The sequence below is a fragment of the Myxine glutinosa genome, chromosome 13 (genome assembly GCF_964187855.1).
Source record: "Myxine glutinosa chromosome 13, kmMyxGlut1.1, whole genome shotgun sequence".
NCBI lineage: Eukaryota > Metazoa > Chordata > Myxini > Myxiniformes > Myxinidae > Myxine > Myxine glutinosa.
In genome coordinates, this window is record NC_136273.1 from 32,445,836 (window position 1) to 32,459,167 (window position 13,332).

Sequence of the window (13,332 nt, forward strand, 5' to 3'; positions counted from 1 at the left end):
GAATGCTCTGGAAGAGGATGATACAGTTACGTGGGAGGCCCTGAAATCAGGAGACTTCGTTGTGGCAAAATCAGAAGTTCCCTTCACTCATCTTTTCACCGACCAGGCCCTGGAGCAAGAGATCAAAGGGTTGAAGCGTCACGGCGGGATGGTTGGATTGAGCCAAGACGAAGCTGCCCTAGACCGACGTCTTACTACCACACCTCACCTCGCTCGTATAGTGAAGCAGTATCTCAACAGTTTCCCTCAAGCCTCTAAATCTACTGAGCGAAGTGAACATTACCAGCTTTCGGGACAAGTTGCAGCGAGATCGAGAGAAAACGCTCTGAAGATCCGTCACTCCATCGAGTTGCATTGCGCGGGCAATCCGTTTACAGTAAAGCCTGCTTTGAAGAGCCTGGTGTCTTCAGCCCTTGTTCCAGAAGATGCGAAAGACTATATCTTGCGATTTGCAGGGAAGGGACAGAAATGTTTTAACGATTTCGTTCAAGACAGATTACTGCCCACATCAACACTTTCGGTTTGGGACCCAATGAAGAAACTGAAGCTAAAAACCTTTTCGAACTTGATGGAGAAAACTAAAGTTCACGTTGGTGATAAGGTCATCAAGTTGCGTGAAGATCGTGAACTGCTCGGCAGATTTCTTATCATCCAAAGAAGCCGGCCTCAGCTGGTGCCAAAACTAGTAGAGACAATCGGAGAGTATGAGATGTCAGTGCTACCCCGCTCCCTTTGCGCTGTTGATGGGTCTCTGTACATTCCGACGGACAAGGCCAGTCTGATGCATGCCGTTGAAGGGGCGAAGGGGCAACCACTTCAATCGCCTCCTCTTCTCGATATATCTCCGGCGGATGGTCCATCGCGAGTTCTTGTCATTGCCGCCATGGCTGTGGTTCAGAGTATGAAGAAAACAACGATAATGCGAAAGCTATCGGACCTCCAAGATGCATTTATCAAGCGGATTGAGTACATGATGACAGGCTACAATGAGGCTCGAGTGGTATTTGATCGTTATCTGGATCAAACTCTGAAGAACAAGACGCGCCAGAAGAGAAGTAAGACCTCCACAGAATATGCCATCCACCCAGATATGAAGCTCACAATGTCTCTAAAGGAGATTCTGTCTGCATCAAGTTCTAAGAGTAAACTGACTTCTATGTTCGCTCAGGGTTTGTTGGAACACTTCTCCGGTAACAATACCTTCAAACTAGTCATCGTGTACAACACCAAGATCAAGGGTCACAATTGTGAAGAAGATCATTCACACGAAGAAGCTGATACACTGATACCTCATCAAGTCTTGGCTTCTATCGCTGAAAGTGCTGAGAGATACATATGTGTTTAGTCACCCGACACAGACGTCCTCACGCTTCTCCTGGACCTGGTCTCTTGTGGTCGTCTTGGAGCTCAAGCTCGTCTGAAGTTTTTAACTGGTAAGGGAACGAAGTACCGCGAAATTGATGTGGTGGACCGAGTTGGAGTAATAGGTCTTCGGAAATGTCAAGGACTGATTGGACTCCACAATTTCTCTGGCGCTGCCTGGGGTGGGAAATTCATGGGAATCACCAAGAAGACCTGGGTTGGTGCCTACATGAAGCTTGATGAAGATGATCCTGCCATCAGCTGCTTCCGGGAGCTTGGTGAGGGTCCTATCCCGACCACGCTGACGAATGGTGAACTGCCCTCTCAGGTCAAGGATTTGGAGAAGTTTGTCTGTCGCGTATACTGCTCGACCGGTCCTACAACCCTACCGGCGCTTAGATGGGAACTATTTCGGTCAAAAAACTTAGAGGGAGAGATGTTACCTCCTACTCGCGCTGCGTTATTGCCCCACATCCATCGCGCAAATTACATCGCCATGCGGGATAAATCATATACTACAAACTGCCCGACTCTGCCTTCTATTGAACAAAATGGATGGACTGTAAAGAAAGGTCTATATGTTCCGGTGGGACGTCTCAACCTCCCTGCCCCAAAAGCTGTGATTGAGCTTACGAAATGTAAATGTAAATCAAGCTGCAAAGGCAGATGCAGTTGTTGGAAGAACGGTCTTCCATGCACTCCTCTATGTAAATGTTATGTCGATAACTGTGTAAATTTGGTCAGAAATGATGTACATAGCGAAGACGTTGACGAATAATCCGTCCAGTAGTTTAGTTTGCATGATTCTCGGATGTGTTATCTTGAGAATTTAGAGGAATTGTGTTACATTTCTTAACTACTTGTGTCGATAATTGTGTACATTTGGTAAGAAATGATATAGTTAGCGAAGATTTTGACGAATAATCCGTCCAGTAATTTTAGTTTAAAAGCTATTTAATTATCAAAATTATCTTGCATGATTCTCGGATGTGTTATCTTGAGAATTTAGAGGAATTGTGTTACATTATTACATACTTGTGTAAACAAAAACATTTTGTGACATTAAACGAGCTAAACACACATAGTTCTGTATTTATATCATTTGTAAGACTTTTGCTATTTCGGTAAATATTTTCTAAATTTGACTAAGAATGGCTTTAAAACGTAGATTTATTTGTGACTGGCCAGTCTGATCGCAAAAATAACTGCTTCAGCCGTCTTCTCGTGCATGAAAACCCTCAGAGAGTGGTACTATATGACCAGGTTTTATCGCTACCTTCGAAATGACCTTGACCTTGGCATGGAACCTAACCGGAAGTCGGGGATCGCCACTTCCGGTCGCTTCGAAAGTATCATAAATGGATTTAGCATCATCGAAAACCTCTCTAACGATCCCGAGATCGATAAAATCTCTCAGTTGTTAGGGGAGAAAGTCGCATGGTCAGTCCCGGGGGTCACTGGAAACAAAACACCCCTTAAAAGGGGGTCCAGGGGTCGGAAAATTTGAACCCCATTATTTTCGAATAAATTGACCTAAAATCAATCCAACAAAGCAAAAAAATCAATTTTAGCACGCAAATCGCACGGGAGCTGTTTTTCATGACACCTCATACCACACTAGTTACCAGTAGTCACTATGGAGTTTGACGCAGAGAAGTTTACAGTGACCCCCTAGTGAAGCAGAGTTCAGAGCGTTAGTAAAATCTGACCTCTGGAAATTGGCCAAACATTTTAGCTTGGAGGTCCGAACTAATATGAAGAAGGCAGAGTTGCAGACAGTGGTGATACAATCTATGGTGGGATTAGAAGCATGGGAAGAGGTAGCCTGGGATTGGTTACCAGAAGAGCAAGAAAATGTGGAGCTCCGGAAACTGGAGATGCAATTACAGAGCTAGGGTAGGGAAAAAGCACAGGAACGAGAACTCCAGGAAAGGTTAAAAGTACAGGAAAGAGAACTCCAGGAAAGGTTAGAAGACAAAAAAGCAGAGGAAAGGAGAGCTGCAAGAGAACTCGAAGCAGAGGAGAGAAGAGCCGAAAGGGAGTTAAGGACCGCAAATTGGCGCGTCAGCAGGAAATTAAAGTCAAGGAGCTGGAGTTAATGAGAGAACAGGGAGAGGTACCATCCCTGCTGACTGGTTCGACACCTAGTCAGAACACCTGGGATGTTGGCAGACATGTGAGGCTGGTTCCACCCTTCAATGAAAAGGAGGGTAGCCAAGTTTTTTCTACACTTTGAGAACGTGGCTCGACAGTTAAACTGGCCTGAAGAGTACTGGTCCATACTAGTGCAAAGTGTTCTGGTGGGTAAAGCTCGAGATTTATTCGGCTTTACCGATTGACCAATGTGCAGATTATGAGGTATTGAAGAAACACATTCTCAAAGCCTTTGAATTGGTCCCGGAAGCTTACCGGCAAAAATTCCGGAATTCCAGGAGGAGGGAGAGTGAGACCCATGTGGAATTTGCCAGAGTGAAGGAAACCATGTTTGATAGGTGGTGTGATTCAAAAGGAGTTGGGAAAGACTTCGAACTATTGCGACAATTGATCCTGGTGCAGGAATTCCAACAGTGTGTCCACGAGGACATTAAAGTTCATCTGGAGGAAAGGAAAGTACCAAAGCTGTATGAGGCAGCCACCATGGCAGATGACTATGCCTTAACACACAGGATGGGGTTCCACAAACCGAACTTCTCACCCAGACCTAGCCAGGGGAGCTATGGTACATCTGGGGCAGAGAATGAGGATCCATGGGGGCGGCCTCGGGCTGAAAATGAGGTCCAATTTGACACCACGACTTCTAGAAATCAGAAGACTGCGGTTCCAAGACAGACCTATCGTCCGGGGGACTCGAGGCAGACCGCCGCCCCCATGCTTTGGCAGACCACGAGGTTCTCCTCCGGGCCTACTTGCACTTTTTGCCATAAACCTGGACACTGGATGTCCAACTGTTATGCTCTGGGAAAGGAAAATCAGGAGCGGAGTTCGACTAGTACGACTCCAAATGCGATGGCCATTGTGAGAAATCGCCCTCAAAAGGGTTACCAACCATTTATTTCCGAGGGGTTTGTGTCACTGGATGGAGCCTCGACTAACCGGACACATTGAGGGACAGGATATTGAGGGACACAGGAGCACATCAATCTTGAATGCTTGAAGGCATCTTGCCATTGTCCGAGGAGATGGCAACTGGGGATAGTGTTCATTTACAGGGGATTGGTGGCTGTGTTAGTGCTCCACTTCATGTCATCCATTTGGAGTCCGATTTGGTGTCAGGACCGGTCACCGTCGGTTTACAGGCCACGCTTCCTGTAGAGGGAGTATCCGTTGTTATCGGGAATGATTTGGCCGGTGGTCAAGTTTATGGTAACCCAATGGTTGTTAAAAAGCCCAGTAGGGAAAATAACACCACACCAGTTAGGGATGGCGACAAGTTTAGCAAGTTATTTGTCGGTGGACTGAACTTCAAAACAAAGGAAGGTGTTTTTGAGTCTGCCTTCAGCAACTATGGACCGCTTTTGGAAGTGCTGCTGATAAAAGACAGGGAGACACAAAAGTCAAGAGGGTTTGGCTTTGTCACGTTTGAAAACTCAAAGGACGCCAGAGAGGCAGAAAAGGATCTGAATAGCAAGGAGTTGGAGGGTCAGACCATCACAGTAGGGAAGGCATTTCCTCGGGGTCGAGGGGGCTATAGAGGAGGACCACGGAGTAGTTGTGGTGGTGGCCGCAAGCGATATTATTATGGAGGCTTGCAGAGTTATGACCGCTCCCGAAAGAAGGAGTATCAGAGCAGTGGCCGAGAAGGAGACCGCCAGTCAGGTGACTACTGTGACAAGTGGTCCCACCGTAATTATTAGTAGTCCGGAAAACTTGAAGCACTGAATGCTGCGGAGCCGCCGAGCCAAGATTCCTACACGGACTAACCGTGAACTTGGAGGTCCGTTCCTAAAGGCGTCCAGGTAGTGAACTTTCCTCCCCAGAATAACCGTGAACTCCACGTTCCTAAAGGCGTCCATGTAGTGAATACTTCCAGGCCTCACCACCCAACCACCATGGAACCTGGCTTTCAGCTCGGCCTCCCGGGGAAAGTGCTATAGATTTGCTGGCCTTTGTGTTTTTGATCACAACCCCTTAACCTTCATTCAAGAGAAACTAGAAGTAAAAATCAGAGGGGCAGGGACAATGTCGTTGTTGACCCTTGGTCCAGAGGGAATTAACTTTGGAAAGCTCGGGGGGTTGTGTAAAATTTTGTTGCTTTATTTTTGGGGGAGGTTGAATATTGTTGCCCACAGGGATTGCTAATTTGGGTTGTGAATTTACACTTGCTTGTTTAAAGAGGGCATGCAAAGAAAGTTTTCGCTGTGTTCAAACTTTCTTTCTTGAGGGGGGGAAGTGTTACGGATTCGGCCCGAATGATTGTTGTTATGATTATTGTTGTTGGTTCGAAGTATTCTGGTGATTGTGGTTGACGGGAAAGGGTTATTATAGTTAAAAGATTTAAAAGCGCTCCTGGTAAAATGTGGCCGGAAATCCGGATCGTGACCGGAAGAGGTGGAGCGAAGAAGAAGAGGCGGGAGAAGATCGTGAAGAGGCGTGGTTGTTTTAGCTCTGGACCGAACGGTCGACGTACAGTGTGAGTGAACTTTGCGTCCTTGAAGGGAAGTTCAGGCGATAAGAGATATCGCCGGAGTGCGTGGAGCCTGTGTCGTCGAGTATCCTCCTTGAGGTTCCGGAGGCTCCTGGCCGCAAAGCCCGGGTTCGAGTGAAAGCCGTCTGCCAGCTTCGCCACGCGAGCAACCTGCAGTGATCCGGGTTTGGTCGTGTCGGCTGGGAATTATTCCCCGGTGGTTTGCCGGGGACGGCTGTGCCAGAAAGGGCACTTGAGAAATATACGGAGGCTCGCGGCTTGAGCCGCCAACGGGTACGTCGGAGCGCATCTTTGTGAGGTTCCTTTCCACCGCTGTATTGCTGGGTGCTGAACAACGTGACCTCGGGGTCGTCTCGATCGCCTACGCCTCAATTGACTTTGATCGGGCCATGACTCCCCGATCGCGGGAGCGCACAGAGACATTTGGACTTCGTCTTGGAGGGGTGCAGAGACATTGGGGAGGTGCCGTGAGTTTGGGGTTAAGGGGCTTGATAAGGTTACCACCGTAAGATTTGAGAGTAGGGGTGATTGCCCCCATTGTTGTATGGCTTTTCTTTTTGTGTGATTTCTAATATATTATTGTTGGTTCATAACCTGGTGTGGTTGCATTATTGATTTGACTGTTTCATTTGCTGGTTCCATTGAGGGTTTCATTATTTGCTTGATTTCAACCAAGGATAACACATCTTTCTGCCGGGGACCCTTTCGGGGTTCGGAGGTCTACCGAGACCAGAGGTAAGGGGAGGACCCCGTAACAAATGGTAAATTGAAATTTCAGGTAATTTGGATGAAAATTGATGATGTTAGGTTGCGCTGACCTTTGACCTCTTGACCAAATTATTAATTTGCCTTCTCCATATTCTCATAATAAAGCTTTGTTGAAAAGTTGATGATAAACTCAAATGGTAAATTTAAACTTCAGGTCAATTGGATGAAAATTTATGATTTTAAGTGATACTTAATTTTAACCTTTTGACCTTTTGACCAAATTATTAATGTATTTTCGATATTATCATAATAAAGCTTTGTTGAAAAGTTGATGACAAATCTCAAATGGTAAATTGAAATTTCAGGTAAATTGGATGAAAATTGATGATGTTAGGTTGTGGTGACCTTTAACCTTTTGATAACATTATTCATTTGCCTTCTCCATATTCTCATAATAAAGCTTTGGTGAAAAATTGATGACAAAACTCAAATGCTCAAAACTCAAAATCACCAAAATCCTTGCAGTGTTCATATGTTTTATTCCTCTCCCACCTCCCCCCAAGTCCTCCCGATGTCCCTGCTCTCAAATGTTGTGTTTGTGTCCTTCCCCCTCTCTCCCCATCTTGTCTGCCGCTCCCCTTGTTTTTTGTGTTTTGTGTGTCGGTTTGTCTTTTTGTGTGATTAATGTTAGCTCTTTCACGAGCCTCGATCTTGTATACAAAAAAAAAAAAAAAAAAATGCTAAATTGAAATTTCAGGTAAATTGCATGAAAATTGATGATGTTAGGTTGCACTGACTTTTGACCAAATTATTTATTTGCCTTCTCCATATTCTCATAAATTTCAGCTTTAGTGAAAAATTTATGACAAAACTCAAATGGTAAAAAAGTTATGACCCTGGATGGACGGACGGACACACACACACACACACACACACACACACACACACACACACACACACACACACACACACACACACACACACACACACACACACACACACACACACACACACTACAGTATTGCATTAAGAGGCATCTTACAGTGCTGTCACGTCCATTTGACGTGAATGTCCATTCGACGTTGAGCAAACGTCTGTGCTTTGGCCATTTGCAGTTTAGAACAACATTTTTGGATTCATCCACGACCATCGTTTTTGGCAGAATGGAGGGAACTGAAAGCACAATCGCACAGCACAATACAGGGACACAAAACCACAATCATTTCTTCAAAAAAACTGTGCATGCAAAAGTCATCAAACTTGTACTTAAGTTTAAGTTAAATCAAACATCATTTATCACCAAAATGTATTTTCATTGGACTAATAGTTCTTCTGGAATGAATTAATGTCAATTTATTAGACCATCCCCTGTGTAGCGGGAGACATGGTTTTGCAATCACTTCTGTGTGTGTGTGTGTATGTGTGTGTGTGTGTGTGTGTGTGTGTGTGTGTGTGTGTGTGTGTGTGTGTGTGTGTGTGTGTGTGTACATGCATGTGTGCGTGTGTATAAATATGTCCAATATGTCAAACACAAGACACGTACACAACATAACACTGTACATGTCACGCATAGCATATGTGTATGCTATATAGCATGTACACTCTATGTATAGATGCATATAATGCATATTGTTATAGATCGCGGTTAGATGTTATAGACCGAGCGGTGGTGTAAGACCGCGACCTAACAAAACTCACCCGATTCCACCCGAACTTTGGCCGTATCGCACCGTAGCTGCCCAATGGGGAAAAGACAAAGGCGACGAATGCAAAGAGGAAAAAGAAGGCAAAGAAAGGTTTGGAAATACGACTGAATTTATTGGCTATTTACACACAAGCAAAAAGAAAGCAATCAAGGTTTATTTACAACACATAAGACGCAGGTGACACAGGGAAAATACTAGCTTATACAGACTTAATTAACCCAGGACAGAACAAACAAAAGACGGACTCACGCGGGGAATTGCAGGAGGTGGATGGCTGGAGGTGAACGCTTGGTGGAGCCAACGCGGAGCTTGGTGGAGCTGAACGCTTGGTGGAGCCAACGCGGAGCTTGGTGGAGCTGAACGCTTGGTGGAGCCAACGCGGAGCTTGGTGGAGCTGAACGCTTGGTGGAGCCAACGCGGAGCTTGGGGGATTGGTGTGACGGGTTCTCTCTCCTTCCTTAGTCCCACCCAGTCCAACAACTTCCTCTCGTGCTTCAGGACTCTTTCTTTCTTGGTCCCTCACTCTTTACCACCGACTCCTCACCGCAACCAACGCAACCACTTGACCACCACCTCTACTGACTGACTCTTCACCACTCTGCACTTGACGACCGACTCCCAACCAACTCAGACCAACTCAAAGTCCAACTCCAGGCCTTTCTGTCTTCTGCTCTCCTCTGTAAAAACGCATCTCTCCTGGCCACACCCCTGCCTTGGGTTATATAGGCCCCCGCCCCTCAACCTTTGCGAACCTCCCCGGCCGCTCTTCCTCCGCCCTCTGTAGCCAAACCCCTGGCTCATGGTTGGTCGAGCGGGGCTGGTTCACTCCTCCCCTCTCTGACGAGGTGGGGAAACGCCTTCCTTCCCCCAACCCTGCCTCGTGGTCAATGGCGGCAATTGGATCGGAGGTAATATGGGATGGAGATTTTGGGGATGGGAAGGAAAGGGGATCTATTCTCTTTCACTGGTGCAATGGAGTATTTCAATTAATGGAAGACACAGCCTTACGCTAATACACATAATAAGGATATAACTGTCAAAAGAAAGGATATATCGTGTCCTGCATGTATGTTTTATGGACTAACTACGGAAACGCCCTTTGACCTTTATACAACCACAAACGGAGGGAGGAGGGGTGATATTTTACAACAACCTTTTACAACAACATTTTACCACAACAACAAAATAAAAAAACATTCTCATATCCACAACACTGCACCCTCCTCCCCTTAGGCACGTCCCGGGCCTATTACTTTTACCTTAGTGTGGCATGTAGGTGTAGTTCCCTCTACTTTTAGCCTGACCCTGAGTGCGACAGTTTTAAAACATAAATAAATGTGTCCCGCTGCTCCATTGCACCCTGCCTAACAGACTTACGCCCACAGTTAACCGAATTGCGGAATGGTCTTCAAACTACACACTGACGGTGGGAAGCATTATTTACAATTGACGCTATTTTTATTTACAAAACTAACCCAGGACCTGTAATTGTTCTTTCTGGGGGGAGGACAGTCTGCTCTGCATCAATGCACCATGAAAGCACCTATAACGCACCAACACACCCTCAAGCACCAATCAGTGCAGTCACCACTGTTCATCAATAAAATAAATCCAACAAACCCAAACCCTGCAGGTGATCTCTTGCTCTTCGGCTCCCTCTGCTGGTTATTATTTGTTCTTCCAGATGTTGTCATTCTTTTGCTTTGCTTACTGGCGGCCTATTTTCAATAAAGTGTGCCCAATGTGTCCTTTTTTTATTTGATTTTATTTATGGCCCACAGGGCCGACTAGTGTGGTTCACCTGTGGGGCATCGGTGCCCTGTGGCCAAGGTCCGCCAGCAAGATTTCGGGCCCTCATGGCCGGTTCCAGCAGAGGGGCCTTGCCCCAACCCATGGGGTCCATAAGTGGTGCTCGGCCACTGACATGTGGTCCATAACGTGGTGCATCGATGCAGACAGCTGGTTCTGGGAATTTCGGGCGCACAATGGCCGACCCACGCACGCTCCCCTCGGCGCCCAACGGCGCTCAGGTCCTCATGTGGGAGACAAAAAGGGGGGACAAGACAGATGAGCGAGGGGTAAGGTCTCAAGGGTACACGTCAAAAAGGCAATGCAAGGCAAAATGCGTACGGAGGGCGAAGTGAGAAAGCTCGTCCCTACCGTACGTCACCCCCCTGTCACCTAGCCTACCCTTGCCCTTACGCCATATGTACAAAATCTACACATTACCAATTCGTCACTACTGTCACGTCTTCCCCATATTTCCCCTATACCAAATTCGTCACCACAATCCCTCTACTTCAAAAATTTGCCATCATCAATTCATCATCAATCCTCATAAGGAGGAAGAGATGGAATTACGCACAATGTCACACCCACGTCATGATGCGTCTCACATTCCAAACATTTGCACAGTAAAAATAATTAAACATGGCATGGTGTGGAGTACCTGTCACCTCAGGTGAGTGGATGCAGATGGTGCGAGGAGATCCTTCATCCTAACTATCCTCTAAATGATTTTAACACACTTTACACTACCCGGGTTCTTTCTCCGGCCAAACCATTGGCCCTCTTACACTATGGGTTCTAAAAACCAATTCCCATTGGCCAAACTGTGGTGCTTCTCAATTTGGGGTCTCACTCCCCCGATTCATCTCCCGGTGCTCTAGCACAATTTCTGGGCTGCGACGTGTACCTCTCCCAGTGGGTCTACCCACCTGCACACCTCCACCACTGCAGTTGCCACCCGAGCTTACCTAGCTCCTCACCCTAACCTATCTAACTGGGGCAGGCCCCTCCTGGCTCTGTCACCCCACTCGGTGCCCTCTGGCACTGGGCTACCCGGGTCCGTCCTCCGGATCCTCGGGCCCCATCCACAACAACTACTACCGGCTCCCAGAGCCCACCTGCGGCCTCACCTGGCCGACATCCTCACAGTGGTGGAGCGCCCAACCAACTACACACACTAACAGGCTACACGCCCAGCCATTTCCACAACACCAACGCACCCATCCACATACCATTCTGTCACCCGCACCACAGATGCCAATATCCAACTACAATTTACCTGTACCCTCTACCTAACACTTACACTACCCGCCCCGGGTATCCGTGATGGGGGTCCACTCTTCCCCCATTCACACCTTTGCACCATCCACTCCACTCCACAATTTCCACCATTCTCACTCCACTACCATCCATTCCACTACTCCATACCATTTATTCCATACAACCACATACACCTGTTGTTGCACACCTGTGCAATCCTACCTGGTGCCACCTGCACCCTCCTCCTCTTCCTGGACCAGTTGGTCAACACAACACACAATCACCACTACTCCCTCATACACTGCTCCACACACCTGTTCAGTTGCACACCTGTGCAATCACACCTGTCCAATTCTCACCTGTTCAATCCTCACACACACGGCATCATCTCAGCTAACTACTCCCTTCTGAAACTTGCGCTTCCCAGTCGTCCCTTTAAACTATTGCGCTCCCACGTCATTATCATCCACACTAATCTACCTGCGTCCCCACTACAGGTATCAGTCACTAACTAACCTTAACGTTACCTAATGTCAATCTCTTCTAGATCCCTACAATATAACCTAACCCACCCGGGCTAGTTTTCACTGCCATACACCCCATAAACTATAGCTCCTTTGCCCCACGTCTGTGAGGGATGGTGGATTTGCCATCCCACCACATCGGGGGTCTCTCACTATCAATTTTGTACACCTAAATTCCAACCAATCAAAAATTTGCCAATCACTACTCATCATCTGCCAATCATTACTGCCAATCATCAAATTTTGTTTTTCTCTAATTTTGGGTCCAAAACACTATCACTATCACGATCACCATCATCACAGTCCGCTATATCCTAGCCTCGGTGCGTCATGACATCATTAAACTCGGCTTCGTAAAGCCGAGCAATGAATTCGGGTGGTTTGGTTGCCTGCAGGTTGAATCCGTCCGGCTTTCGGTTCAAGGGAGGTGGTTTGGTTGGACCGAGATTCCACGCACCATCTCGGCGCGGCACCTTGCGGTCCCGGGCCCGATGGCTCCATCTCCCCTGGTCGGAACCCCGTCCCCACGAGGGGGCACCGTTCCGCTTCCTCCCACTCGCCCTCGAACCGGACCGGTCGCCTCGCCCGACAAAGCCCGGACTCGACCGTGCGGGGCGGGGCCAAGCCCGAATCGGCAACGACGCTTCGAAGAGAAACGACGCAGCTTCGATCGACGCCGGGCCTCGCACCCAACCAAGCACCCCTCGCACCGAGTGCTCGCATCGGCTATCCGTCGCTCTAACCACTAAACCGGTTACCATCGATGCTTCACTTGCATGCTTACAAGCATACGCTACCCCTTTCACCCTCACAAAACCTGGCGTTCCAAGTCCAACGCCGTCCGTACATTCCACCAACGCTCTCTCTGTTACACACCACACCTCTTGCGCACACTCTCCCGTTACACCCTCTGTAACACTCACCACAGGTGTACACTCTCTCGTTACTTCCTCCGTAACACTCACCACAGACGTACACTTTCTCGTTACATCCTCTGTAACACTCACCACAGGTGTACACTCTCTCGTTACTTCCTCCGTAACACTCACCACAGGTGTACACTCTCTCGTTACTTCCTCCGTAACACTCACCACAGACGTACACTTTCTCGTTACATCCTCTGTAACACTCACCACAGGTGTACACTCTCTCGTTACTTCCTCCGTAACACTCACCACAGACGTACACTTTCTCGTTACATCCTCTGTAACACTCACCACAGGTGTACACTCTCTCGTTACTTCCTCCGTAACACTCACCACAGGTGTACACTCTCTCGTTACTTCCTCCGTAACACTCACCACACCGCGCTTCCATGTACCCCCTCGCACACGCGCTT

General features: G+C 47.5%; 1 protein-coding gene across 1 annotated transcript in view; it reads right to left on the bottom strand.

Moving 5' to 3' along the window:
- The window catches only part of LOC137438800 (uncharacterized), a 183,362-nt gene that overhangs the window by 25,438 nt on the left and 144,592 nt on the right, over window positions 1-13,332 (bottom strand). The window contains exon 10 of the mRNA XM_078767286.1: window positions 7,758-7,888. Coding sequence (XP_078623412.1) covers window positions 7,758-7,888 — 131 coding nt within the window. The remainder of the gene's footprint in view (window positions 1-7,757; window positions 7,889-13,332) is intronic.